General features: G+C 39.0%; 5 protein-coding genes across 5 annotated transcripts; all 5 read left to right on the top strand.

Moving 5' to 3' along the window:
• Window positions 1–174: 174 nt before the first annotated feature.
• On the top strand, window positions 175–2,496 carry LOC139117605 (salivary glue protein Sgs-3-like). Its single transcript, XM_070680847.1, has 6 exons — window positions 175–391; window positions 600–818; window positions 1,031–1,249; window positions 1,459–1,677; window positions 1,889–2,107; window positions 2,315–2,496. Exons 1-6 carry the CDS (start codon window positions 175–177, stop codon window positions 2,494–2,496), a joined length of 1,275 nt encoding a protein of 424 aa, XP_070536948.1.
• A 251-nt stretch (window positions 2,497–2,747) lies between these two features.
• Window positions 2,748–18,850, top strand: LOC139117604 (mucin-2-like). Its single transcript, XM_070680846.1, has 22 exons — window positions 2,748–2,964; window positions 3,175–3,393; window positions 3,606–3,824; window positions 4,036–4,254; window positions 4,466–4,684; window positions 4,891–5,109; window positions 5,400–5,537; window positions 12,211–12,429; window positions 12,643–12,861; window positions 13,074–13,292; window positions 13,502–13,720; window positions 13,929–14,147; window positions 14,434–14,571; window positions 14,793–15,011; window positions 15,725–15,862; window positions 16,073–16,291; window positions 16,503–16,721; window positions 16,933–17,151; window positions 17,357–17,575; window positions 17,790–18,008; window positions 18,218–18,436; window positions 18,645–18,850. Exons 1-22 carry the CDS (start codon window positions 2,748–2,750, stop codon window positions 18,848–18,850), a joined length of 4,560 nt encoding a protein of 1,519 aa, XP_070536947.1.
• Window positions 18,851–19,076: 226 nt separating this feature from the next.
• On the top strand, window positions 19,077–21,409 carry LOC139117603 (salivary glue protein Sgs-3-like). Its single transcript, XM_070680845.1, has 5 exons — window positions 19,077–19,293; window positions 19,503–19,721; window positions 19,932–20,150; window positions 20,363–20,581; window positions 21,216–21,409. The coding sequence occupies exons 1-5, from the start codon at window positions 19,077–19,079 to the stop codon at window positions 21,407–21,409; spliced, it is 1,068 nt and encodes a 355-aa protein (XP_070536946.1).
• Window positions 21,410–21,630: 221 nt separating this feature from the next.
• LOC139117602 (mucin-2-like) lies at window positions 21,631–25,702 on the top strand. The gene is made up of 10 exons (XM_070680844.1): window positions 21,631–21,847; window positions 22,063–22,281; window positions 22,489–22,707; window positions 23,002–23,139; window positions 23,350–23,568; window positions 23,778–23,996; window positions 24,209–24,427; window positions 24,635–24,853; window positions 25,067–25,285; window positions 25,497–25,702. Exons 1-10 carry the CDS (start codon window positions 21,631–21,633, stop codon window positions 25,700–25,702), a joined length of 2,094 nt encoding a protein of 697 aa, XP_070536945.1.
• A 221-nt stretch (window positions 25,703–25,923) lies between these two features.
• On the top strand, window positions 25,924–26,557 carry LOC139117601 (integumentary mucin A.1-like). The gene is made up of 2 exons (XM_070680842.1): window positions 25,924–26,140; window positions 26,352–26,557. The coding sequence occupies exons 1-2, from the start codon at window positions 25,924–25,926 to the stop codon at window positions 26,555–26,557; spliced, it is 423 nt and encodes a 140-aa protein (XP_070536943.1).
• The last annotated feature ends 149 nt before the right edge of the window (window positions 26,558–26,706 follow it).

Raw genomic sequence — 26,706 nt, 5'->3', positions numbered from 1 at the left:
TGTTCCACATATATTGTTAAATATGTGAACTTGTAGAAACTCTAAAACACTTATTTATTTCAAAATATGCGGCTTTGTTGTTCGTTTCGTTTAAAATGTGTGTATTATTGTTTTAGCAAATTTAAAATCGTTGTATTAGCCTCATGTTTTTACTGCTTTTCCCCTGGCAAAGAAATGACAACAACGGTAGAGGCCACTACAACTGCTGAAATGACAACCACTGAGGTAACAACCGCTGAACCAACTACTACAGAGGAGCCAACCACCACAGATATGACAACGGAGCCCGAAACAACGACTCAAGTAGAGACTACAACAGAAATGGGCACTACCTCAGAGGAACCAACCACACTACCCGAGACAACAACAGAAGAATTTACTACCACAGAAGGTGAAATATTAATTATAATTTGTCTAGGACGAAATGTTAAATCTTCCACACTGAACGTCAAATACGTGAACTTGTATAAACTCTAAAAAACTCATTTATTTGAAAATATATAGCTATTTGTTCGTTTCGTTTAAAATGCATGTGATTGTGTTAGCAAATTGAAAGTCGTTGTATAAGCATTATTTTTTACTGCTTTTCCCTGACAAAGAAATGACAACAACGGTAGAGGCAACGACTACTGCTGAAATGACAACCACTGAGGTAACAACCGCTGAACCCACTACTACAGAGGAGCCAACCACCACAGATATGACAACGGAGCCCGAAACAACGACTCAAGTAGAGACTACAACAGAAATGGGCACTACCTCAGAGGAACCAACCACACTACCCGAGACAACAACAGAAGAATTAACTACCACAGAAGGTGAAATATGAATTCTAATTTGTCTTGGATGAAAAGTCAAATCTTCCACATATAACGTTAAATATGTGAACTTGTAGAAACTCTAAAAACTCATTTATTTCAAATATGCGGCTTTGTTTGTTCGTTTCGTTTAAAATGTGCGTATTATTGTTTTAGCAAATTTAAAATCGTTGTATTAGCATTATGTTTTTACTGCTTTTTCCCTGGCAAAGAAATGACAACAACGGTAGAGGCCACTACAACTGCTGAAATGACAACCACTGAGGTAACAACCGCTGAACCAACTACTACAGAGGAGCCAACCACCACAGATATGACAACGGAGCCCGAAACAACGACTCAAGTAGAGACTACAACAGAAATGGGCACTACCTCAGAGGAACCAACAACACTACCCGAGACAACAACAGAAGAATTAACTACCACAGAAGGTGAAATATTAATTATAATTTGTCTAGGACGAAAAGTCAAATTTTCCACACTGAATGTCAAATACCTGATTTTGTATAAACTCTAAAAAACTCATTTATTTTCAAAATATATAGATATTTGTTTGTTTCGTTTAAAATGCATGTGATTGTGTTAGCAAATTGAAAGTCGTTGTATAAGCATTATTTTTACTGCTTTTCCCCTGACAAAGAAATGACAACAACGGTAGAGGCCACTACAACTGCTGAAATGACAACCACTGAGGTAACAACCGCTGAACCAACTACTACAGAGGAGCCAACCACCACAGATATGACAACGGAGCCCGAAACAACGACTCAAGTAGAGACTACAACAGAAATGGGCACTACCTCAGAGGAACCAACCACAATACCCGAGACAACAACAGAAGAATTAACTACCACAGAAGGTGAAATATTAATTATAATTTGTTTTGGACGAAAAATCAAATCTTCCAAATTTAACGTCAAATACGTGAACTTGTATAAACTCTAAAAAACTCATTTATTTCGCAATATATGGCTTTGTTTGTTCGTTTCGTTTGAAATGCGTGTGATTGTTTTAGCAAATTGAAAGTCGTTGTATAAGCATTATTTTTTACTGCTTTTCCCCTGACAAAGAAATGACAACAACGGTAGAGGCCACTACAACTGCTGAAATGACAACCACTGAGGTAACAACCGCTGAACCAACTACTACAGAGGAGCCAACCACCACAGATATGACAACGGAGCCCGAAACAACGACTCAAGTAGAGACTACAACAGAAATGGGCACTACCTCAGAGGAACCAACCACACTACCCGAGACAACAACAGAAGAATTAACTACCACAGAAGGTGAAATATTAATTATAATTTGTCTAGGACGAAAAGTCAAATCTTCCACACTGAACGTCAAATACCTGAACTTGTATAAACTCTAAAAAACTCATTTATTTCAAAATAAATCGCTTTGTTCGTTTCGTTTAAAATGCATGTGATTGTGTTAGGAAATTGAAAGTCGTTGTATAAGCATTATTTTTTACTGCTTTTCCCCTGACAAAGAAATGACAACAACGGTAGAGGCAACGACTACTGCTGAAATGACAACCACTGAGGTAACAACAGCTGAACCCACTACTACAGAGGAGCCAACCACCACAGATATAACAACGGAGCCCGAAACAACGTCTCAGGTACAGACTACAACAGAATGGGCACTACCTCAGAGGAGCCAACAACAATAGCGGAGACAACAACAGAAGAATTAACTACCACAGAAGGTGAAATATAAATTCTAATTTGTCTTGGATGAAAAGTCAAATGTTCCACATATATTGTTAAATATGTGAACTTGTAGAAACTCTAAAAAACTCATTTATTTCAAAATATGCGGCTTTGTTTGTTCGTTTCGTTTAAAATGTGTGTATTATTGTTTTAGCAAATTTAAAATCGTTGTATTAGCCTCATGTTTACTGCTTTTTTCCCTGGTAAAGAAATGACAACAACGGTAGAGGCCACTACAACTGCTGAAATGACAACCACTGAGGTAACAACCGCTGAACCAACTACTACAGAGGAGCCAACCACCACAGATATGACAACGGAGCCCGAAACAACGACTCAAGTAGAGACTACAACAGAAATGGGCACTACCTCAGAGGAACCAACCACACTACCCGAGACAACAACAGAAGAATTAACTACCACAGAAGGTGAAATATTAATTATAATTTGTCTAGGACGAAAAGTTAAATCTTCCACACTGAACGTCAAATACCTGAACTTGTATAAACTCTAAAAAACTCATTTATTTCAAAATATATCGCTTTATTTGTTCGTTTCGTTTAAAATGCATGTGATTGTGTTAGCAAATTGAAAGTCGTTGTATAAGCATTATTTTTACTGCTTTTCCCCTGACAAAGAAATGACAACAACGGTAGAGGCAACGACTACTGCTGAAATGACAACCACTGAGGTAACAACCGCTGAACCAACTACTACAGAGGAGCCAACCACCACAGATATGACAACGGAGCCCGAAACAACGACTCAAGTAGAGACTACAACAGAAATGGGCACTACCTCAGAGGAACCAACCACACTACCCGAGACAACAACAGAAGAATTAACTACCACAGAAGGTGAAATATTAATTCTAATTTGTCTAGGACGAAATGTTAAATGTTCCACATATATTGTTAAATATGTGAACTTGTAGAAACTCTAAAAAACTCATTTATTTCAAATATGCGGCTTTGTTTGTTCGTTCGTTTAAAATGTGTGTATTATTGTTTTAGCAAATTTAAAATCGTTGTATTAGCATTATTTTTTTACTGCTTTTTCCCTGACAAAGAAATGACAACAACGGTAGAGGCCACTACAACTGCTGAAATGACAACCACTGAGGTAACAACCGCTGAACCAACTACTACAGAGGAGCCAACCACCACAGATATGACAACGGAGCCCGAAACAACGACTCAAGTAGAGACTACAACAGAAATGGGCACTACCTCAGAGGAACCAACCACACTACCCGAGACAACAACAGAAGAATTAACTACCACAGAAGGTGAAATATTAATTATAATTTGTCTAGGACGAAAAGTTAAATCTTCCACACTGAACGTCAAATACCTGAACTTGTATAAACTCTAAAAAACTCATTTATTTCAAAATATATCGCTTTATTTGTTCGTTTCGTTTAAAATGCATGTGATTGTGTTAGCAAATTGAAAGTCGTTGTATAAGCATTATTTTTTACTGCTTTTCCCCTGACAAAGAAATGACAACAACGGTAGAGGCCACTACAACTGCTGAAATGACAACCACTGAGGTAACAACCGCTGAACCAACTACTACAGAGGAGCCAACCACCACAGATATGACAACGGAGCCCGAAACAACGACTCAAGTAGAGACTACAACAGAAATGGGCACTACCTCAGAGGAACCAACCACACTACCCGAGACAACAACAGAAGAATTAACTACCACAGAAGGTGAAATATTAATTATAATTTGTTTTGGACGAAAAATCAAATCTTGCAAATTTAACGTCAAATATGTGAACTTGTATAAACTCTAGAAAAACTCATTTATTTCGCAATATATGGCTTTGTTTGTTCGTTTCGTTTGAAATGCGTGTGATCGTTTTAGCAAATTGAAATTCGTTGTATAAGCATTATTTTTTACTGATTTCCCCTGACAAAGAAATGACAACAACGGTAGAAGCCACCTCAACTGCTGAAATGACAACCACTGAGGTAACAACCGCTGAACCCACTACTACAGAGGAGCCAACCACCACAGATTTAACAACGGAGCCCGAAACAACGACACAAGTAGAGACTACAACAGAAATGGGCACTACCTCAGAGGAACCAACAACAATAGCCGAGACAACAACGGAAGAATTAACTACCACAGAAGGTAAAATATTAATTATAATTTGTCTAGGACGAAAAGTTAAATCTTCCACACTGAACGTCAAATACTTAACTTGTATAAACTCTAAAAAACTCATTTATTTCAAAATAAATCGCTTTGTTCGTTTCGTTTAAAATGCATGTGATTGTGTTAGCAAATTGAAAGTCGTTTTATAAGCATTATTTTTTACTGCTTTTCCCCTGACAAAGAAATGACAACAACGGTAGAGGCAACGACTACAGCTGAAATGACAACCACTGAGGTAACAACCGCTGAACCAACTACTACAGAGGAGCCAACCACCACAGATATGACAACGGAGCCCGAAACAACGACTCAAGTAGAGACTACAACAGAAATGGGCACTACCTCAGAGGAACCAACAACAATAGCCGAGACAACAACGGAAGAATTAACTACCACAGAAGGTGAATATTAATTATAATTTGTTTTGGACGAAAAATCAAATCTTGCAAATTTAACGTCAAATATGTGAACTTGTATAAACTCTAAAAAACTCATTTATTTCGCAATATATGGCTTTGTTTGTTCGTTTCGTTTGAAATGCGTGTGATTGTTTTAGCAAATTGAAAGTCGTTGTATAAGCATTATTTTTTACTGCTTTTCCCCTGACAAAGAAATGACAACAACGATAGAGGCCACTACAACTGCTGAAATGACAACCATCAGGTAACAACCGCTGAACCCACTACTACAGAGGAGCCAACCACCACAGATATAACAACGGAGCCCGAAACAACGACTCAAGTAGAGACTACAACAGAAATGGGCACTACCTCAGAGGAACCAACAACACTACCCGAGACAACAACAGAAGAATTAACTACCACAGAAGGTGAAATATTAAGGAAACCTAAGTCCAGCGACATTGACCGTTTATCCCTTCCAAATCACCCTTGAATAAATGCAGCTCAAATTTGCAACATAATTGCACGCGCCGACGACTACGGAGCGACGAAAAGAGACATTGAAGTAGACGACATTTATGGGAATGAGCTCGGAATTCCATGGGCGCGAAAGGGCTCATGGGAGGAGCGTGCGTGACGTCATCGGCGATACAGACGATTGTAGCTTGCGGCTGAAGGAGTTCTGTTATTCAGTCGGGGAAATTAATACTCGATGTCAGAAATATCGCTGTCCGAACTCTCCATAGTCGTCTTACAAACGCGCTGAACTGTTAAACAGTTCAGCGCGTTTGTAAGACTACTATGGAGAGTTCGGACAGCGATATTTCTGACATCGAGTATAATTTTCCCGACTGAAATCAAACCATACTAATTTGAACCAAGATATCATGAAAGCATCTCCACACATCGTTCATATTTGGTTGTTTGCGTTTTGTGTATGATTCCACGAAGGGAGTCACTGTGCTTGTACAGGCCCCGAACTGAATTGGAGACACTGAGTGACCCTGCGATCCTTCAACGCTACGTTTCTAAAACATAGTTTTTCTTTACCAGTCGCTTAAAATTAATTTTTGGTTCGTGAATGATACGGAAGGATTGACTGATTGTATGTGTTACCATAGACCTCTAGGGGTCTATGGTGTTACCATGTAAGTCGAGCTTGGCCAGATCTTTAAGGTTGCGAAATCTCCGATATGTATCGGAAAATATTTATTCGCGATTTGACAAATCTATAGTGTCGTCTATTTTTCGAAGTTCGTTTCGAACTTAGGAAGTCGGGCTTACTCAGATCTACAAAGTGATGAAATCTCCGATAGTGGATATTTGCCCGCTATTTAAAAAACAATATCGTCTATTGTTGTAAAGAATGTATTTCATACAAGACCAGCCAAAATTCCCGATGATGTCCAATATGTCCTCTGTTCAAGTCCCGATCGATCGCCAAGTAAAAATGTATTACCTGTAAAGAATGTAATTCGTGCAAGGCCCTCCCAAACTCACGGTGATATCCGATCGGCCCTCTCGACGAAGTCCCGATAGTAGTGTATGAAAGTTCGTGTGGACATTTAATGAAAAAATGCTTTGCATGTAAAACATGTATTTCGTGCATGAATAAATCTAATAATGTAAAACATACAGTATTCTTGACTACCGGCCATGGATGCTATTTTTGAACTAAGAGTCGGACAGAGGTAGTCGGGTGGTCAGATCTGTTAGGTGGTGAAATCTCCGATATACATCGGACATTTACCCTCAATTTGACAAAGTCTAGTATCAGAGTTACTGTGCACAGTAAAGTCCTAAGTCGCCGACATTTATCGGATAAATATCTTATTTCGCAGACCCGGCGTGCCGACACCACACAGTGCAAGTAAATCTAGTATACTCGGTGTGACAGTTTTCGGACAGGGTAGTGAATTTCGCTCAAAGCCGTTTCATAAATGACGAGCACTACATCCTTCGAAACTTTATTGCGCTTATCCTCAAACTGTTAACAGGACGGAAGTGTTATTTAGGGGGTCAAAGTTGCCAAATTGTTGACCCCATGTTGAGTGCGTAGTAATTGGACTGCTATCGCAGTAATCGGACGTCGTATTTCGAATGTGATTATAGGAGCTAAATATTGATATTTTGAAACTTCAAACCCCCGATTTTCAATTTCGATGTGTTTAGAAAACTGTTTGTAAAAATATGTGATAAATTAGTTACGTCTAATCCATGGACGACGCAACTATAAGCTTATTTCGACGTGTATGGCGCTTAAATATCGGACATGGGCTGTCTCTGTGTGTTGCGTTCGACACCTTGTATCGAACGGTGTGGCTAAGTTTGTAGCCCGAAATAGCTTCTACCGAAAAAATATCCAAACGGGACAACAGCGTCACTTGACTTAATATGCTGTCACATGACTTGTAAAACACTATCAATACAGAGCGAAGTGAGTACAACGAACAGCATGTCATTAAATGTCCGAAAACCGAGGTTCGTCCGAAAACAGCCACACTGAATCGTCTGCATTAGCCTAGGAGTCCCGGCGCAGTTGATATTTATCGGGTAAATATAATATCGGCGATTTGTCAGACCCGCCGTGCCGAGACACAATAGGCGAGAAGTCATTCCAGTATATCTTGTATATCAATATTACCAGATATAGTCCCGAAATTGCCTATATTTATCGGTATATATCGGCGATTTCGCAGACCCGGGCTGTCGAGATAAGAGACGCTTTGTGTAGTTTCCGTCTTCCGATTTTAGAGTCCCGAAATCGCCAATATTATTTATCTGGTTAAAACCGGCAATATACGAACCGCATTGTGTAGTATAGTCTTGTATAGTCTTGTATCGGTATCAGAATCCCGAAGTCCCTTATAAAACAATCATCATGAAAGAAGTAGAACATTAACTTTTTATCTTTTAAAGATTTTAAAACTCGCCCGACTTTCTTTAGCCACTGTCTTCGAAAAAGCTGTTCTGTGGGACGACGATAAAAGCTGACTCAGTTTGTTCCTCCTTGAGTGATTTTTGCACTCAATGAACAACAGTTAAAGCCCCAGTATTTGTAACTTTTAACCTTTTTTTATGTTCGAAATTACATATTATTCTCTTACATCCATCGTGAAATGTTGTTCAGTAAAGAAATAGGCCAAATTTGTGCTCCTGTAGTGACATACAAACGCTAAATATTGCCCGATCGAGTTGGATTGCCGCGCGGGTTTGTTGACAACTTGTAGGCTGTGCACGTGATCGAGAACGCCGATACTGATGACATCATCGAGCCTGCAACATTCCTGGGGCCTTGCCATGCCACGCCACACTGCCTGGGTAATCGCCCATGGTCGCCGGCTGAATGACCTGCGAATGGTTTTATTTTGTTCTTCTCCGTTCAAATACGTACTGCTACTGTATTTCAGAGGATACAGAACTTTGGCAGAGGAGGCTGACATTCTATTCTGGTACAGTGTGCGTTATATACGGATTATTCAAACTGCAGTCGGCAGTGCACCGATGCGCACCCTGCAGTTGGTTACTCAGAACTCCGGGTACCGATGTAAAATCAAGACGACACTATATACACTTGGCTCACTTCTGTAGGCAAATACCTATCAAAATTGAGTAACTTGAAGTAATAAATTTCAGCTGATTGTAGCTTTAGCGGCAAGGTGATTGCGAAATCGAAGCAACATAGTTTGGCAACTTGATGTATGGTAAGCAGTCGAATGCAGTGAACGCGATGGCCTTTGGCGGCAAGTAAGGGAACCATCAGTATTTACGACCTGGGGGTCATTAAAAGATTGAAAGTTATAAGGGGGTGCTCAAAATGTTTTTTCTTTGTCTTACTCTGTCCTCAATGAAATAATGATTAGTTGATTATGTATATTTTACTCTGATACATGTTAAATAAAAAGAAAATAACTATAACAGTACAAATAAATATCAACTACATGAAGGAAGGCATAAAACTACAAGTAGGTGCTACTAGCAATACTTATTATGAAAGAGAAGATAGTGACGATGAGAATGATACGTTGTCCATGTACGCAATGGCACCCGCGACATTAAAGACAGGTGCCGCCAACGAAGCTGTTCGTGCAAAAAGGTGTTCGTGCGAAGTTTTTCAGCGGGCGGGCAGATTTCAAAACTAATCAGCGGGCGGGGAGAAAATATCGATATTTACTGTGGGCGGGGAAGAAATTTCATTACTTTCAGCGGGCGGGGAGAAAATTTTTGACAGTGGGCACCGGAAAATACGTAGAGGGAGGGGAAATACGGCTTAATAGAACCTAACTGAGAGGGGAACAATGTTCCAAGGTATACTGCTAACTGCTTGCATGGTTTTGTGTTGATCTGGGTTGCCTAGTGGGCATCTAGTTGGCAATGGGGAATTTCAGTAGTGGGGAGAGGGCAGCGGGGAGCTTGAATTGTTGTGGGGAGTGGGGAGCGGGCAGACTGTAGATACCGGAGGGCAGTGGGCATCAAAATTCAGTGGGAGGGCACATTTTCAGTGTATGCCAGTGGGAGGGCAGTTACGAACAGCTCTCACTTTCCCCTCCAAATTTTAGGTCAGGGTCAAAATTAAGAAAAATCGGTATATCAGCCTTCAAACAGGTTTTGTGATGATTTTGAGAAATTCACGAAATTTACCGGTTGGCGGCACCTGTAAAGATGAGGATCAACAGTGGTGATGATGATGTCACACAGTAGTTTTCTGTAGTTGTTATCAGAGGTGGAAGGAGAGGCTAGGTCATGGAGAAATGTTCTCGACAGATATCACTGTAAGTGCACAGGATCTATTGTTACATGGGCTCAGGTAAGCCAAACTTTCTGTTAGAGAGGGGGTTACTCAAAGTCATCATGGTTGGCTGGGGTGTGACTCAAAATGTCGGAGTTTCTAATGTAATTCCTCCGACCCCCAGATCGTAAATAATGACGGCTCCCTAAACAGCTGTGAACGCCTGAGTCAGAACGATCGGGACCAGTATACGCACTGCTGTATCTCAGCGAAAATTTAGAAAAAAACAATGGAGCTACTGCTAAGAAATTTACAGACTCTTCGCTCTTGATGCATCAGTTACTGAGCTTTTATACTGGTAAAAAGGCATTCTGAATACAGCGGTAAATTTCCTCCCAAACGAGAAAGGATAACACGCGGGCATTCTGCAATGGACGCTGTCAATTTTACCTTGCTGCAGGCCCCACACCAATGGCCCGGCCGCCCGCTGCACTTGTACAGTCTACTACCTCCATGTAGTACAGCCTTACAGGACTAGTAGCCGGCCAAACACGCAAAAAACAACGTCGCAGTGTAAAATCCGTAGGTCAGAACCGTTGATCATAAATTTTCAGAACCAGTGGTGTTTAAAAGTTTTGTATTGATCACTTCATTTAGGTTTATGTGAATGACTTTCTCATCGAGCTGCGTCTATAATTGTCCCGGACATTGTCCATGCAAATTTGGGGCCTGCCTTAGCTCCCTCCGATCGTCTGTAGACTACAGCCAAACTCACAGTCCTGAGCAAATTGTACAGTTGTGAAAGTCAGATATATGTATCATGAATTTTATACAAAAATATATAAACAACAGAATCAAACAAAGAGGTTAGTTTGCTGTCGGGCCGGGTGCGCAGGGGACGACTTTGCAGTGAGGCCGGGATCTCTTTTGTGTTCGAACTTCTAAGCTTACAATGCCTGGAGCTCCATCGCATCGCGGCTAGCCGATAATTGTACTACTGTAGTCCTTCTGAGGATTAGATACCCGTTACGTTCGATATTATTTTGACATACTTTTAAATTTAATGAGAAAGACTTTTGTACTGCATTCAAGATATAATTTTTCCTTTCTGAGCGTTTTCAATTACGCCGTACGGCAACGATATGCGAAGTTGATAGGCTGTGTTGCCTGCAGCGTAGCCTGGCCGTACACAAAACTTCGTTTGAATAGACGGAGCAGAATCAGTCCCGTCATTTATTTTAAACGAAATTTTCATTATACTCCATAATGGAAGAAACGACTAGTTCAATGATTACAATGGTGAAGTGTTGAATTTTTATTCATATATGTTTTTCTCTCTCAATTCATTCAGCAAACTTGATCTCCGTACCATCGGTCACAACGTGCAGTGCCTTGCATGAAGCTTACAATCGACTGCCTCCGTCTTTAGTTTAGCTGTTCAAGACGTTTGTTTGCACGGCTCATTATAGTCGGAACAATCTGTAAACACTTACATATTTATATCTTTCCGGTATTTCACCCAACTTTCGCGCGTTTTTAGCTGAGTCTCCAGTTTCGATGGACCAGACCTTTCCGATAGCGTATGGTTTCTACGGACGCCACAGTAAAACTTGCGTAGATGTGGTTGAGCATGCGCGGTGGTGTGATTACGTTTCGTTTCGTGTGTCAACAAAGCTGACTTCTGGTCCGGACCAGAAGTCATTTTTCACGCCTTTTACTGTTAATCGTGAGGCGGGCTAGGCATGCAAACCATGCGATTCAGTATTAATTATGGTCTACTTTTACATACTGAGGATGTCATTTTAATCAAAAATATGAAAAAAATTGTTAAAAGTTACAAATACTGGGGCTTTAACTATTTTTTATGCTACTGAGCATTAAAGAGTCGTAACGTGCAGAACTGCACTGCTGCAGTCATAGACTCAATGCTTTGGTAAGCTGTTACACACGTTCGTGTATCGCCGATGACGTCACGCACGCTCCTCCCATGAGCCCTTTCGCGCCCATGGAATTCCGAGCTCATTTCCATAAATGTCGTCTACTTCAATGTCCCTTTGCGTCGCTCCGTAGTCGTCGGCGCGTGCAATTATGTTGCAAATTTGAGCTGCATTTTATTCAAGGGTGATTTTGGAAGGGATAAACGGTCAATGTCGCTGGACTTAGGTTTCCCTTTAATTCTAATTTGTCTTGGATGAAAAGTCAAATGTTCCACATATTTGTATATATGTGAACTTGTAGAAACTGTAAAAAACTCATTTATTTCGCAATATATGGCTTTGTTTCTTCGTTTCGTTTGAAATGCGTGTGATCGTTTTAGCAAATTGAAAGTCGTTGTATAAGCATTATTTTTTACTGCTTTTCCCCTGACAAAGAAATGACAACAACGGTAGAGGCCACTACAACTGCTGAAATGACAACCACTGAGGTAACAACCGCTGAACCCACTACTACAGAGGAGCCAACCACCACAGATTTAACAACGGAGCCGGAAACAACGACACAAGTAGAGACTACAACAGAAATGGGCACTACCTCAGAGGAACCAACAACAATAGCCGAGACAACAACAGAAGAATTAACTACCACAGAAGGTGAAATATAAATTCTAATTTGTCTTGGATGAAAAGTCAAATGTTCCACATATATTGTTAAATATGTGAACTTGTAGAAACTCTAAAAAACTCATTTATTTCAAAATATGCGGCTTTGTTTGTTCGTTTCGTTTAAAATGTGCGTATTATTGTTTTAGCAATTTAAAATTGTTGTATTAGCCTCATGTTTTTACTGCTTTTTCCCTGACAAAGAAATGACAACAACGGTAGAGGCCACTACAACTGCTGAAATGACAACCACTGAGGTAACAACAGCTGAACCCACTACTACAGAGGAGCCAACCACCACAGATATAACAACGGAGCCCGAAACAACGACTCAAGTAGAGACTACAACAGAAATGGGCACTACCTCAGAGGAACCAACCACACTACCCGAGACAACAACAGAAGAATTAACTACCACAGAAGGTGAAATATTAATTCTAATTTGTCTAGGACGAAAAGTCAAATGTTCCACATATATTGTTAAATATGTGAACTTGTAGAAACTCTAAAAAACTCATTTATTTCAAAATATGCGGCTTTGTTTGTTCGTTTCGTTTAAAAAGTGCGTATTATTGTTTTAGCAAATTTAAAATTGTTGTATTAGCCTCATGTTTTTACTGCTTTTTCCTGGTAAGAAATGACAACAACGGTAGAGGCCACTACAACTGCTGAAATGACAACCACTGAGGTAACAACCGCTGAACCAACTACTACAGAGGAGCCAACCACCACAGATATGACAACGGAGCCCGAAACAACGACTCAAGTAGAGACTACAACAGAAATGGGCACTACCTCAGAGGAACCAACCACACTACCCGAGACAACAACAGAAGAATTAACTACCACAGAAGGTGAAATATTAATTATAATTTGTCTAGGACGAAATGTTAAATCTTCCACACTGAACGTCAAATACGTGAACTTGTATAAACTCTAAAAAACTCATTTATTTCAAAATATATAGATATTTGTTTGTTTCGTTTAAAATGCATGTGATTGTGTTAGCAAATTGAAAGTCGTTGTATAAGCATTATTTTTTACTGCTTTTCCCCTGACAAAGAAATGACAACAACGGTAGAGGCCACTACAACTGCTGAAATGACAACCACTGAGGTAACAACCGCTGAACCAACTACTACAGAGGAGCCAACCACCACAGATATGACAACGGAGCCCGAAACAACGACTCAAGTAGAGACTACAACAGAAATGGGCACTACCTCAGAGGAACCAACCACACTACCCGAGACAACAACAGAAGAATTAACTACCACAGAAGGTGAAATATTAATTATATTTGTTTTGGACGAAATCAAATCTTTCAAATTTAACGCCAAATATGTGAATTTGTATAAACTCTAGAAAAACTCATTTATTTCGCAATATATGGCTTTGTTTGTTCGTTTCGTTTGAAATGCGTGTGATCGTTTTAGCAAATTGAAAGTCGTTGTATAAGCATTATTTTTACTGCTTTTCCCCTGACAAAGAAATGACAACAACGGTAGAGGCCACTACAACTGCTGAAATGACAACCACTGAGGTAACAACCGCTGAACCAACTACTACAGAGGAGCCAACCACCACAGATATGACAACGGAGCCCGAAACAACGACTCAAGTAGAGACTACAACAGAAATGGGCACTACCTCAGAGGAACCAACCACACTACCCGAGACAACAACAGAAGAATTAACTACCACAGAAGGTAAATATTAATTATAATTGTCTAGGACGAAAAGTCAAATCTTCCACACTGACGTCAAATACCTTAACTTGTATAAACTCTAACAAACTCATTTATTTCAAAATAAATCGCTTTGTTCGTTTCGTTTAAAATGCATGTGATTGTGTTAGCAAATTGAAAGTCGTTGTATAAGCATTATTTTTTACTGCTTTTCCCCTGACAAAGAAATGACAACAACGGTAGAGGCAACGACTAACTGCTGAAATGACAACCACTGAGGTAACAACAGCTGAACCCACTACTACAGAGGAGCCAACCACCACAGATATAACAACGGAGCCCGAAACAACGACTCAGGTACAGACTACAACAGAAATGGGCACTACCTCAGAGGAGCCAACAACAATAGCCGAGACAACAACAGAAGAATTAACTACCACAGAAGGTGAAATATAAACTCTAATTTGTCTTGGATGAAAAGTCAAATGTTCCACATATATTGTTAAATATGTGAACTTGTAGAAACTCTAAAAAACAACTGTTGTTTTTTTTTTCAAAATATGCCGCTTTGTTTGTTCGTTCGTTTAAAATGTGTGTATTATTGTTTTAGCAAATTTAAAATCGTTGTATTAGCCTCATGTTTTTACTGCTTTTTCCCTGGTAAAGAAATGACAACAACGGCAGAGGCCACTACAACTGCTGAAATGACAACCACTGAGGTAACAACCGCTGAACCCACTACTACAGAGGAGCCAACCACCACAGATATGACAACGGAGCCCGAAACAACGACTCAAGTAGAGACTACAACAGAAATGGGCACTACCTCAGAGGAACCAACAACAATAGCCGAGACAACAACGGAAGAATTAACTACCACAGGAGGTGAAATATTAATTATAATTTGTCTAGGACGAAATGTTAAATCTTCCACACTGAACGTCAAATACCTGAACTTGTATAAACTCTAAAAAACTCATTTATTTCAAAATAAATCGCTTTGTTCGTTTCGTTTAAAATGCATGTGATTGGTTAGCGAATTGAAATTCGTTGTATAAGCATTATTTTTTAATGCTTTTCCCCTGACAAAGAAATGACAACAACGGTAGAGGCCACTACAACTGCTGAAATGACAACCACTGAGGTAACAACCGCTGAACCCACTACTACAGAGGAGCCAACCACCACAGATTAACAACCGAGCCCGAAACAACGACTCAGTAGAGACTACAACAGAAATGGGCACTACCTCAGAGGAACCAACAACAATAGCCTGAGAACAACAGAAGAATTAACTACCACAGAAGGTGAAATATGAATTATAATTTGTCTTGGATGAAAAGTCAAATCTTGTACATATAACGTTACATATGTGAACTTGTAGAAACTCTAAAAAAAAACATTTATTTCAAATATGCCGCTTTGTAGTTCGTTTCATTTAAATGTGTGTATTATTGTTTTAGCAATTCAAAATCGTTGTATTAGCCTCATGTTTTTACTGCTTTTTCCCTGGTTAAGAAATGACAACAACGGTAGAGGCCACTACAACTGCTGAAATGACAACCACTGAGGTAACAACCGCTGAACCCATACTACAGAGGAGCCAACCACCACAGATATGACAACGGAGCCCGAAACAACGACTCAAGTAGAGACTACAACAGAAATGGGCACTACCTCAGAGGAACCAACCACACTACCCGAGACAACAACAGAAGAATTAACTACCACAGAAGGTGAAATATTAATTATATTTGTCTAGGACGAAAAGTCAAATCTTCCACACTGAACGTCAAATACCTGAATTTGTATAAACTCTAAAAAACTCATTTATTTCAAAATATATCGCTTTATTTGTTCGTTTCGTTTAAAATGCATGTGATTGTGTTAGGAAATTGAAAGTCGTTGTATAAGCATTATTTTTTACTGCTTTTCCCCTGACAAAGAAATGACAACAACGGTAGAGGCCACTACAACTGCTGAAATGACAACCACTGAGGTAACAACCGCTGAACCAACTACTACAGAGGAGCCAACCACCACAGATATGACAACGGAGCCCGAAACAACGACTCAAGTAGAGACTACAACAGAAATGGGCACTACCTCAGAGGAACCAACCACACTACCCGAGACAACAACAGAAGAATTAACTACCACAGAAGGTGAAATATTAATTATAATTTGTCTAGGACGAAATGTTAAATCTTCCACACTGAACGTCAAATACGTGAACTTGTATAAACTCTAAAAAACTCATTTATTTGAAAATATATCGCTTTATTTGTTCGTTTCGTTTAAAATGCATGTGATTGTGTTAGCAAATTGAAAGTCGTTGTATAAGCATTATTTTTTACTGCTTTTCCCCTGACAAAGAAATGACAACAACGGTAGAGGCCACTACAACTGCTGAAATGACAACCACTGAGGTAACAACCGCTGAACCAACTACTACAGAGGAGCCAACCACCACAGATATGACAACGGAGCCCGAAACAACGACTCAAGTAGAGACTACAACAGAAATGGGCACTACCTCAGAGGAACCAACAACAATAGCCGGGACAACAACAGAAGAATTAACTACCACAGAAGGTGAAATATTAATTATAATTTGTTTTGGACGAAAAATCAAATCCTGGAAATTGAACGTCAAATATGTGAACTGTATAAACTCTAGAAAAACTCATTTATTTCGCAATATATGGCTTTGTTTCTTCGTTTCGTTTGAAATGCGTGTGATCGTTTTAGCAAATTGAAATTCGTTGTATAAGCATTATTTTTTACTGCTTTTCCCCTGACAAAGAAATGACAACAACGGTAGAGGCCACTACAACTGCTGAAATGACAACCACTGAGGTAACAACCGCTGAACCAACTACTACAGAGGAGCCAACCACCACAGATATGACAACGGAGCCCGAAACAACGACTCAAGTAGAGACTACAACAGAAATGGGCACTACCTCAGAGGAACCAACCACACTACCCGAGACAACAACAGAAGAATTAACTACCACAGAAGGTGAAATATTAATTATAATTTGTCTAGGACGAAATGTTAAATCTTCCACACTGGACGTCAATACCTTAACTTGTATAAACTCTAACAAACTCATTTATTTCAAAATAAATCGCTTTGTTCGTTTCGTTAAAATGCATGTGATTGTGTTAGCAAAATGAAATTCGTTGTATAAGCATTATTTTCTACTGATTTTCCCCTGACAAAGAAATGACAACAACGGTAGAGGCAACGACTACTGCTGAAATGACAACCACTGAGGTAACAACCGCTGAACCAACTACTACAGAGGAGCCAACCACCACAGATATGACAACGGAGCCCGAAACAACGACTCAAGTAGAGACTACAACAGAAATGGGCACTACCTCAGAGGAACCAACCACAATAGCCGAGACAACAACAGAAGAATTAACTACCACAGAAGGTGAAATATTAATTCTAATTTGTCTTGGATGAAAAGTCAAATGTCCACATATAACGTTAAATATGTGAACTTGTAGAAACTCTAAAATACTCATTTATTTCAAAATATGCCGCTTTGTTTGTTCGTTCGTTTAAAATGTGTGTATTATTGTTTTAGCAAATTTAAAATCGTTATATTAGCATTATGTTTTTACTGCTTTTTTCCCCTGACAAAGAAATGACAACAACGGTAGAGGCCACTACAACTGCTGAAATGACAACCACTGAGGTAACAACCGCTGAACCAACTACTACAGAGGAGCCAACCACCACAGATATGACAACGGAGCCCGAAACAACGACTCAAGTAGAGACTACAACAGAAATGGGCACTACCTCAGAGGAACCAACCACACTACCCGAGACAACAACAGAAGAATTAACTACCACAGAAGGTGAAATATTAATTATAATTTGTCTAGGACGAAATGTTAAATCTTCCACACTGAACGTCAAATACCTGATCTTGTATAAACTCTAAAAAACTCATTTATTTCAAAATATATCGCTTTATTTGTTCGTTTCGTTTAAAATGCATGTGATTGTGTTAGGAAATTGAAAGTCGTTGTATAAGCATTATTTTTACTGCTTTTCCCTGACAAAGAAATGACAACAACGGTAGAGGCAACGACTACTGCTGAAATGACAACCACTGAGGTAACAACCGCTGAACCAACTACTACAGAGGAGCCAACCACCACAGATATGACAACGGAGCCCGAAACAACGACTCAAGTAGAGACTACAACAGAAATGGGCACTACCTCAGAGGAACCAACCACACTACCCGAGACAACAACAGAAGAATTAACTACCACAGAAGGTAAAATATTAATTATAATTTCTCTAAAGACGAAAAGTCAAATCTTCACACCTGGACGTCAAATACCTTAACTTGTATAAACTCTAACAAACTGATTTATTTCAAAATAAATCGCTTTGTTCGTTTCGTTTAAAATGCATGTGATTGTGTTAGCAAATTGAAAGTCGTTGTATAAGCATTATTTTTTACTGCTTTTCCCCTGACAAAGAAATGACAACAACGGTAGAGGCAACGACTACTGCTGAAATGACAACCACTGAGGTAACAACCGCTGAACCCACTACTACAGAGGAGCCAACCACCACAGATATAACAACGGAGCCCGAAACAACGACTCAAGTAGAGACTACAACAGAAATGGGCACTACTCAGAGGAACCAACAACACTACCCGAGACAACAACAGAAGAATTAACTACCACAGAAGGTGAAATATAAATTCTAATTTGTCTTGGATGAAAGTCAAATGTTCCACATATAACGTTAAATATGTGAACTTGTAGAAACTCTAAAATACTCATTTATTTCAAAATATGCGGCTTTGTTTGTTCGTTTCGTTTAAAATGTGTGTATTATGTTTTAGCAAATTTAAAATCGTTGTATAAGCCTCATGTTTTTACTGCTTTTTCCCTGGTAAAGAAATGACAACAACGGTAGAGGCCACTACAACTGCTGAAATGACAACCACTGAGGAAACAACCGCTGAACCCACTACTACAGAGGAGCCAACCTCCACAGATTTAACAACGGAGCCCGAAACAACGACTCAAGTAGAGACTACAACAGAAATGGGCACTACCTCAGAGGAACCAACAACAATAGCCGAGACAACAACGGAAGAATTAACTACCACAGAAGGTAAAATATTAATTCTAATTTGTCTAGGACGAAAAGTCAAATCTTCCACACTGGACGTCAAATACCTTAGCTTGTATAAACTCTAACAAACTCATTATTTCAAAATAAATCGCTTATTTCTTCGTTTCGTTTAAAATGCATGTGATTGTGTTAGGAAATTGAAAGTCGTTGTATAAGCATTATTTTTTACTGCTTTTCCCCTGACAAAGAAATGACAACAACGGTAGAGGCAACGACTACTGCTGAAATGACAACCACTGAGGTAACAACCGCTGAACCAACTACTACAGAGGAGCCAACCACCACAGATATGACAACGGAGCCCGAAACAACGACTCAAGTAGAGACTACAACAGAAATGGGCACTACCTCAGAGGAACCAACCACACTACCCGAGACAACAACAGAAGAGTTAACTACCACAGAAGGTGAAATATTAATTATAATTTGTCTAGGACGAAAAGTCAAATCTTCCACACTGAACGTCAAATACGTTAACTTGTATAAACTCTAAAAACTCATTTATTTCAAAATATATCGCTTTATTTGTTCCTTTCGTTTAAAATGCATGTGATTGTGTTAGCAAATTGAAAGTCGTTGTATAAGCATTATTTTTTACTGCTTTTCCCCTGACAAAGAAATGACAACAACGGTAGAGGCCACTACAACTGCTGAAATGACAACCACTGAGGTAACAACCGCTGAACCAACTACTACAGAGGAGCCAACCACCACAGATATGACAACGGAGCCCGAAACAACGACTCAAGTAGAGACTACAACAGAAATGGGCACTACCTCAGAGGAACCAACCACACTACCCGAGACAACAACAGAAGAATTAACTACCACAGAAGGTGAAATATTAATTCTAATTTGACTTTGATGAAAAGTCAAATGTTCCACATATAACTTTAAATATGTGAACTTGTAGAAACTCTAAAAAACTCATTTATTTCAAAATATGCGGCTTTGTTTGTTCGTTTCGTTTAAAATGTGCGTATATGTTTTAGCAAATTTAAAATCGTTGTATTAGCCTCATGTTTTTACTGCTTTTTCCCTGGGAAAGAAATGACAATAACGGTAGAGGCCACTACAACTGCTGAAATGACAACCACTGAGGAAACAACCGCTGAACCCACTACTACAGAGGAGCCAACCACCACAGATATAACAACGGAGCCCGAAACAACGACTCAGGTAGAGACTACAACAGAAATGGGCACTACCTCAGAGGAACCAACAACAATAGCCGAGACAACAACAGAAGAATTTACTACCACAGAAGGTAAATATTAATTATAATTTGTCTAGGACAAAAGTCAAATTTTCCACACTGAACGTCAAACAGTGAACTAGTATAAACTCTATAAAACTGATTTATTTCAAAATATATAGCTATTTGTTCGTTTCGTTTAAAATGCATGTGATTGTTTTAGCAAATTGAAATTCGTTGTAGAAGCATTATTTTTACTGATTTTCCCCTGACAAAGAAATGACAACAACGGTAGAGGCCACAACGACTGCTGAAATGACAACCACTGAGGTAACAACCGCTGAACCCACTACTACAGAGGACCAACCACCACAGATATAACAACGGAGCCCGAAACAACGACTCAAGTAGAGACTACAACAGAAATGGGCACTACCTCAGAGGAGCCAACAACAATAGCCGAGACAACAACGAAGAATTAACTACCACAGAAGGTGAAATATTAATTATAATTTGTTTTGGACGAAAAATGAAATCTTTCCAAATTTAACGTCAAATATGTGAATTTGTATAAACTCTAGAAAAACTCATTTATTTCGCAACTATATGCTTTGTTTGTTCGTTTCGTTGAAATGCGTGTGATCGTTTTAGCAAATTGAAAGTCGTTGTATAAGCATTATTTTTTACTGCTTTTCCCCTGACAAAGAAATGACAACAACGGTAGAGGCCACTACAACTGCTGAAATGACAACCACTGAGGTAACAACCGCTGAACCAACTACTACAGAGGAGCCAACCACCACAGATATGACAACGGAGCCCGAAACAACGACTCAAGTAGAGACTACAACAGACTCAGAGGAACCAACAACAATAGCCGAGACAACAACGGAAGAATAACTACCACAGAAGGTAAATATTAATTATAATTTGTCTAGGACGAAAAGTTAAATCTTCCACACTGAACGTCAAATACCTGAACTTGTATAAACTCTAAAAAACTCATTTATTTCAAAATATATCGCTTTGTTCGTTTCGTTTAAAATGCATGTGATTGTGTTAGCAAATTGAAAGTCGTTGTATAAGCATTATTTTTTTAATGCTTTTCCCCTGACAAAGAAATGACAGCAACGGTAGAGGCAACGACTACAGCTGAAATGACAACCACTGAGGTAACAACAGCTGAACCCACTACTACAGAGGAGCCAACCACCACAGATATAACAACGGAGCCCGAAACAACGACTCAGGTAGAGACTACAACAGAAATGGGCACTACCTCAGAGGAACCAACAACAATAGCCAAGACAACAACAGAAGAATTAACTACCACAGAAGGTAAAATATTAATTATAATTTGTCTTGGATGAAAAGTCAAATGTTGCACATATAACGTTTAATATGTGAACTTGTAGAAACTCTAAAAAAAACATTTATTTCAAAATATGCCGCTTTTTAAGTTCGTTTCGTTTAAAATGTGTGTATTATTGTTTTAGCAAATTTAAAATCGTTGTATTAGCCTCATGTTTTTTACTGCTTTTTCCCTGGTTAAGAAATGACAACAACGGTAGAGGCCACTACAACTGCTGAAATGACAACCACTGAGGTAACAACCGCTGAACCCAAAACTAAAGAGGAGCCAACCACCACAGATATAACAACCGAGCCCGAAACAACGACTCAGGTAGAGACTACAACAGAAATGGGCACTACCTCAGAGGAACCAACCACACTACCCGAGACAACAACAGAAGAATTAACTACCACAGAAGGTGAAATATTAATTCTAATTTGTCTAGGACGAAATGTTAAATCTTCCACATTGAACGTCAAATACCTGATTTTGTATAAACTCTAAAAAACTCATTTATTTCAAAATAAATCGCTTTGTTCGTTTCGTTTAAAATGCATGTGATTGTGTTAGCAAATTGAAAGTCGTTGTATAAGCATTATTTTTTACTGCTTTTCCCCTGACAAAGAAATGACAACAACGGTAGAGGCCACGACTACTGCTGAAATGACAACCACTGAGGTAACAACCGCTGAACCAACTACTACAGAGGAGCCAACCACCACAGATATGACAACGGAGCCCGAAACAACGACTCAAGTAGAGACTACAACAGAAATGGGCACTACCTCAGAGGAACCAACCACACTACCCGAGACAACAACAGAAGAATTAACTACCACAGAAGGTGAAATATTAATTCTAATTTGTCTTGGATGAAAAGTCAAATCTTCCACATATAACGTTAAATATGTGAACTTGTAGAAACTCTAAAACACTCATTTATTTCAAAATATGCGGCTTTGTTTTGTTCGTTTCGTTTAAAATGTGTGTATTATTGTTTTAGCAAATTTAAAATCGTTGTATTAGCCTGATGTTTTTACTGCTTTTTCCCTGGTAAGAAATGACAACAACGGTAGAGGCCACTACAACTGCTGAAATGACAACCACTGAGTAACAACCGCTGAACCAACTACTACAGAGGAGCCAACCACCACAGATATGACAACGGAGCCCGAAACAACGACTCAAGTAGAGACTACAACAGAAATGGGCACTACCTCAGAGGAACCAACCACACTACCCGAGACAACAACAGAAGAATTAACTACCACAGAAGGTGAAATATTAATTCTAATTTGTCTAGGACGAAAAGTCAAATCTTCCACACTGAACGTCAAATACCTGAACTTGTATAAACTCTAAAAAACTCATTTATTTCAAAATATATCGCTTTATTTGTTCGTTCGTTTAAAATGCATGTGATTGTGTTAGGAAATTGAAAGTCGTTGTATAAGCATTATTTTTTACTGCTTTTCCCCTGACAAAGAAATGACAACAACGGTAGAGGCCACTACAACTGCTGAAATGACAACCACTGAGGTAACAACCGCTGAAACCACTACTACAGAGGAGCCAACCACCACAGATTTAACAACGGAGCCCGAAACAACGACTCAAGTAGAGACTACAACAGAAATGGGCACTACCTCAGAGGAACCAACCACACTACCCGAGACAACAACAGAAGAATTAACTACCACAGAAGGTGAAATATTAATTCTAATTTGTCTAGGACGAAATGTTAAATCTTCCACATTGAACGTCAAATACGTGAACTGGTATAAACTCTATAAAACTGATTTATTTGAAAATATATAGCTATTTGTTAGTTTTGTTTAAAATGCTTGTGATTGTGTTAGCAAAATGAAATTCGTTGTATAAGCATTATTTTTTATTGCTTTTCCCCTGACAAAGAAATGACAACAACGGTAGAGGCCACTACAACTGCTGAAATGACAACCAATGAGGTAACAACCGCTGAACCCACTACTACAGAGGAGCCAACCACCACAGTTATAACAACCGAGCCCGAAACAACGACTCAAGTAGAGACTACAACAGAAATGGGCACTACCTCAGAGGAGCTAACAACAATAGCCGAGACAACAACAGAAGAATTAACTACCACAGAAGGTGAAATATTAATTATAATTTGTTTTGGACGAAAAATCAAATCTTGCAAATTTAACGTCAAATATGTGAATTTGTATAAACTCTAGAAAAAACCATTTATTTCGCAATATATGGCTTTGTTTGTTCGTTTCGTTTGAAATGCGTGTGATCGTTTTAGCAAATTGAAATTCGTTGTATAAGCATTATTTTTTACTGATTTTCCCCTGACAAAGAAATGACAACAACGGTAGAAGCCACCTCAACTGCTGAAATGACAACCACTGAGGTAACAACCGCTGAACCAACTACTACAGAGGAGCCAACCACCACAGATTTAACAACGGAGCCCGAAACAACGACACAAGTAGAGACTACAACAGAAATGGGCACTACCTCAGAGGAACCAACAACACTACCCGAGACAACAACAGAAGAATTAACTACCACAGAAGGTGAAATATTAATTATAATTTGTCTAGGACGAAAAGTCAAATCTTCCACACTGAACGTCAAATACCTGAACTTGTATAAACTCTAAAAAACTCATTTATTTCAAAATATATCGCTTTGTTCGTTTCGTTTAAAATGCATGTGATTGTGTTAGCAAATTGAAAGTCGTTGTATAAGCATTATTTTTTACTGCTTTTCCCCTGACAAAGAAATGACAACAACGGTAGAGGCCACTACAACTGCTGAAATGACAACCACTGAGGTAACAACCGCTGAACCAACTACTACAGAGGAGCCAACCACCACAGATATGACAACGGAGCCCGAAACAACGACTCAAGTAGAGACTACAACAGAAATGGGCACTACCTCAGAGGAACCAACCACACTACCCGAGACAACAACAGAAGAATTAACTACCACAGAAGGTGAAATATAAATTCTAATTTGTCTTGGATGAAAAGTCAAATCTTCCACATATAACGTTAAATATGTGAACTTGTAGAAACTCTAAAACACTCATTTATTTGAAAATATGCGGCTTTGTTTGTTCGTTTCGTTTAAAATGTGTGATTATTGTTTTAGCAAATTTAAAATCGTTGTATTAGCCTCATGTTTTTACTGCTTTTTCCCTGGTAAAGAAATGACAACAACGGTAGAGGCCACTACAACTGCTGAAATGACAACCACTGAGGTAACAACCGCTGAACCAACTACTACAGAGGAGCCAACCACCACAGATATGACAACGGAGCCCGAAACAACGACTCAAGTAGAGACTACAACAGAAATGGGCACTACCTCAGAGGAACCAACCACACTACCCGAGACAACAGCAGAAGAATTAACTACCACAGAAGGTGAAATATTAATTATAATTTGTCTAGGACGAAATGTTAAATCTTCCACACTGAACGTCAAATACGTGAACTTGTATAAACTCTAAAAAACTCATTTATTTGAAAATATATCGCTTTATTTGTTCCTTTCGTTTACAATGCGTGCGATTGTGTTAGCAAATTGAAAGTCGTTGTATAAGCATTATTTTTTACTGCTTTTCCCCTGACAAAGAAATGACAACAACGGTAGAGGCCACTACAACTGCTGAAATGACAACCACTGAGGTAACAACCGCTGAACCAACTACTACAGAGGAGCCAACCACCACAGATATGACAACGGAGCCCGAAACAACGACTCAAGTAGAGACTACAACAGAAATGGACACTACCTCAGAGGAGCCAACAACAATAGCCGAGACAACAACAGAAAATTAACTACCACAGAAGGTGAAATATTAATTCTAATTTGTCTAGGACGAAATGTTAAATCTTCCACATTAAACGTCAAATACGTGAACTTGTATAAACTCTATAAAACTGATTTATTTGAAAATATATAGCTATTTGTTAGTTTTGTTTAAAATGCTTGTGATTGTGTTAGCAAATTGAAATTCGTTGTATAAGCATTATTTTTATTGATTTTCCCTGACAAAGAAATGACAACAACGGTAGAGGCCACTACAACTGCTGAAATGACAACCACTGAGGTAACAACCGCTGAACCCACTACTACAGAGGAGCCAACCACCACAGATTTAACAACGGAGCCCGAAACAACGACTCAAGTAGAGACTACAACAGAAATGGGCACTACATCAGAGGAGCCAACAACAATAGCCGAGACAACAACGGAAGAATTAACTACCACAGAAGGTGAAATATTAATTATAATTGTTTTGGAGGAAAAATCAAGTCGTGCAAATTTAACGTCAAATATGTGAACCTGTATAAACTCTAGAAAAACTCATTTATTTCGCAATATATGGCTTTGTTTGTTCGTTTCGTTTGAAATGCGTGTGATCGTTTTAGCAAATTGAAATTCGTTGTATAAGCATTATTTTTTACTGCTTTTCCCCTGACAAAGAAATGACAACAACGGTAGAGGCCACTACAACTGCTGAAATGACAACCACTGAGGTAACAACCGCTGAACCAACTACTACAGAGGAGCCAACCACCACAGATTTAACAACGGAGCCCGAAACAACGACACAAGTAGAGACTACAACAGAAATGGGCACTACCTCAGAGGAACCAACAACAATAGCCGAGACAACAACGGAAGAATAACTACCACACAAGGTAAAATATTAATTATAATTTGTCTAGGACGAAAAGTCAAATCTTCCACACTGAACGTCAAATACCTGAACTTGTATAAACTCTAAAAAACTCATTTATTTCAAAATAAATAGCTTTGTTCGTTTCGTTTAAAATGC

The sequence above is a fragment of the Ptychodera flava genome, chromosome 18, assembly GCF_041260155.1.
Source record: "Ptychodera flava strain L36383 chromosome 18, AS_Pfla_20210202, whole genome shotgun sequence".
NCBI lineage: Eukaryota > Metazoa > Hemichordata > Enteropneusta > Ptychoderidae > Ptychodera > Ptychodera flava.
The sequence above is the reverse complement of the archived record's forward strand: the minus strand, read 5'-3'. Positions and strand labels throughout refer to the sequence as shown.

What these genes read in the sequence shown, in the direction of transcription:
- LOC139117605 (XM_070680847.1), top strand. Translation starts at nt 175, where the DNA reads ATGACAACAACGGTAGAGGCCACTACAACTGCTGAAATGACAACCACT. An exon ending in AGAATTTACTACCACAGAAG is followed by an intron (nt 392 to 599) that starts GTGAAATATTAA and finishes TCCCTGACAAAG; the next exon opens with AAATGACAACAACGGTAGAG. An exon ending in AGAATTAACTACCACAGAAG is followed by an intron (nt 819 to 1,030) that starts GTGAAATATGAA and finishes TCCCTGGCAAAG; the next exon opens with AAATGACAACAACGGTAGAG.
- LOC139117602 (XM_070680844.1), top strand. Translation starts at nt 21,631, where the DNA reads ATGACAGCAACGGTAGAGGCAACGACTACAGCTGAAATGACAACCACT. An exon ending in AGAATTAACTACCACAGAAG is followed by an intron (nt 24,428 to 24,634) that starts GTGAAATATTAA and finishes CCCCTGACAAAG; the next exon opens with AAATGACAACAACGGTAGAG. An exon ending in AGAATTAACTACCACAGAAG is followed by an intron (nt 24,854 to 25,066) that starts GTGAAATATAAA and finishes TCCCTGGTAAAG; the next exon opens with AAATGACAACAACGGTAGAG.
- LOC139117603 (XM_070680845.1), top strand. Translation starts at nt 19,077, where the DNA reads ATGACAACAACGGTAGAGGCCACTACAACTGCTGAAATGACAACCACT. An exon ending in AGAATTAACTACCACAGAAG is followed by an intron (nt 20,151 to 20,362) that starts GTGAAATATTAA and finishes TCCCTGGGAAAG; the next exon opens with AAATGACAATAACGGTAGAG. An exon ending in AGAATTTACTACCACAGAAG is followed by an intron (nt 20,582 to 21,215) that starts GTAAATATTAAT and finishes CCCCTGACAAAG; the next exon opens with AAATGACAACAACGGTAGAG.
- LOC139117601 (XM_070680842.1), top strand. Translation starts at nt 25,924, where the DNA reads ATGACAACAACGGTAGAGGCCACTACAACTGCTGAAATGACAACCACT. An exon ending in AGAATTAACTACCACAGAAG is followed by an intron (nt 26,141 to 26,351) that starts GTGAAATATTAA and finishes CCCCTGACAAAG; the next exon opens with AAATGACAACAACGGTAGAG.
- LOC139117604 (XM_070680846.1), top strand. Translation starts at nt 2,748, where the DNA reads ATGACAACAACGGTAGAGGCCACTACAACTGCTGAAATGACAACCACT. An exon ending in AGAATTAACTACCACAGAAG is followed by an intron (nt 2,965 to 3,174) that starts GTGAAATATTAA and finishes CCCCTGACAAAG; the next exon opens with AAATGACAACAACGGTAGAG. An exon ending in AGAATTAACTACCACAGAAG is followed by an intron (nt 18,437 to 18,644) that starts GTAAAATATTAA and finishes CCCCTGACAAAG; the next exon opens with AAATGACAACAACGGTAGAG.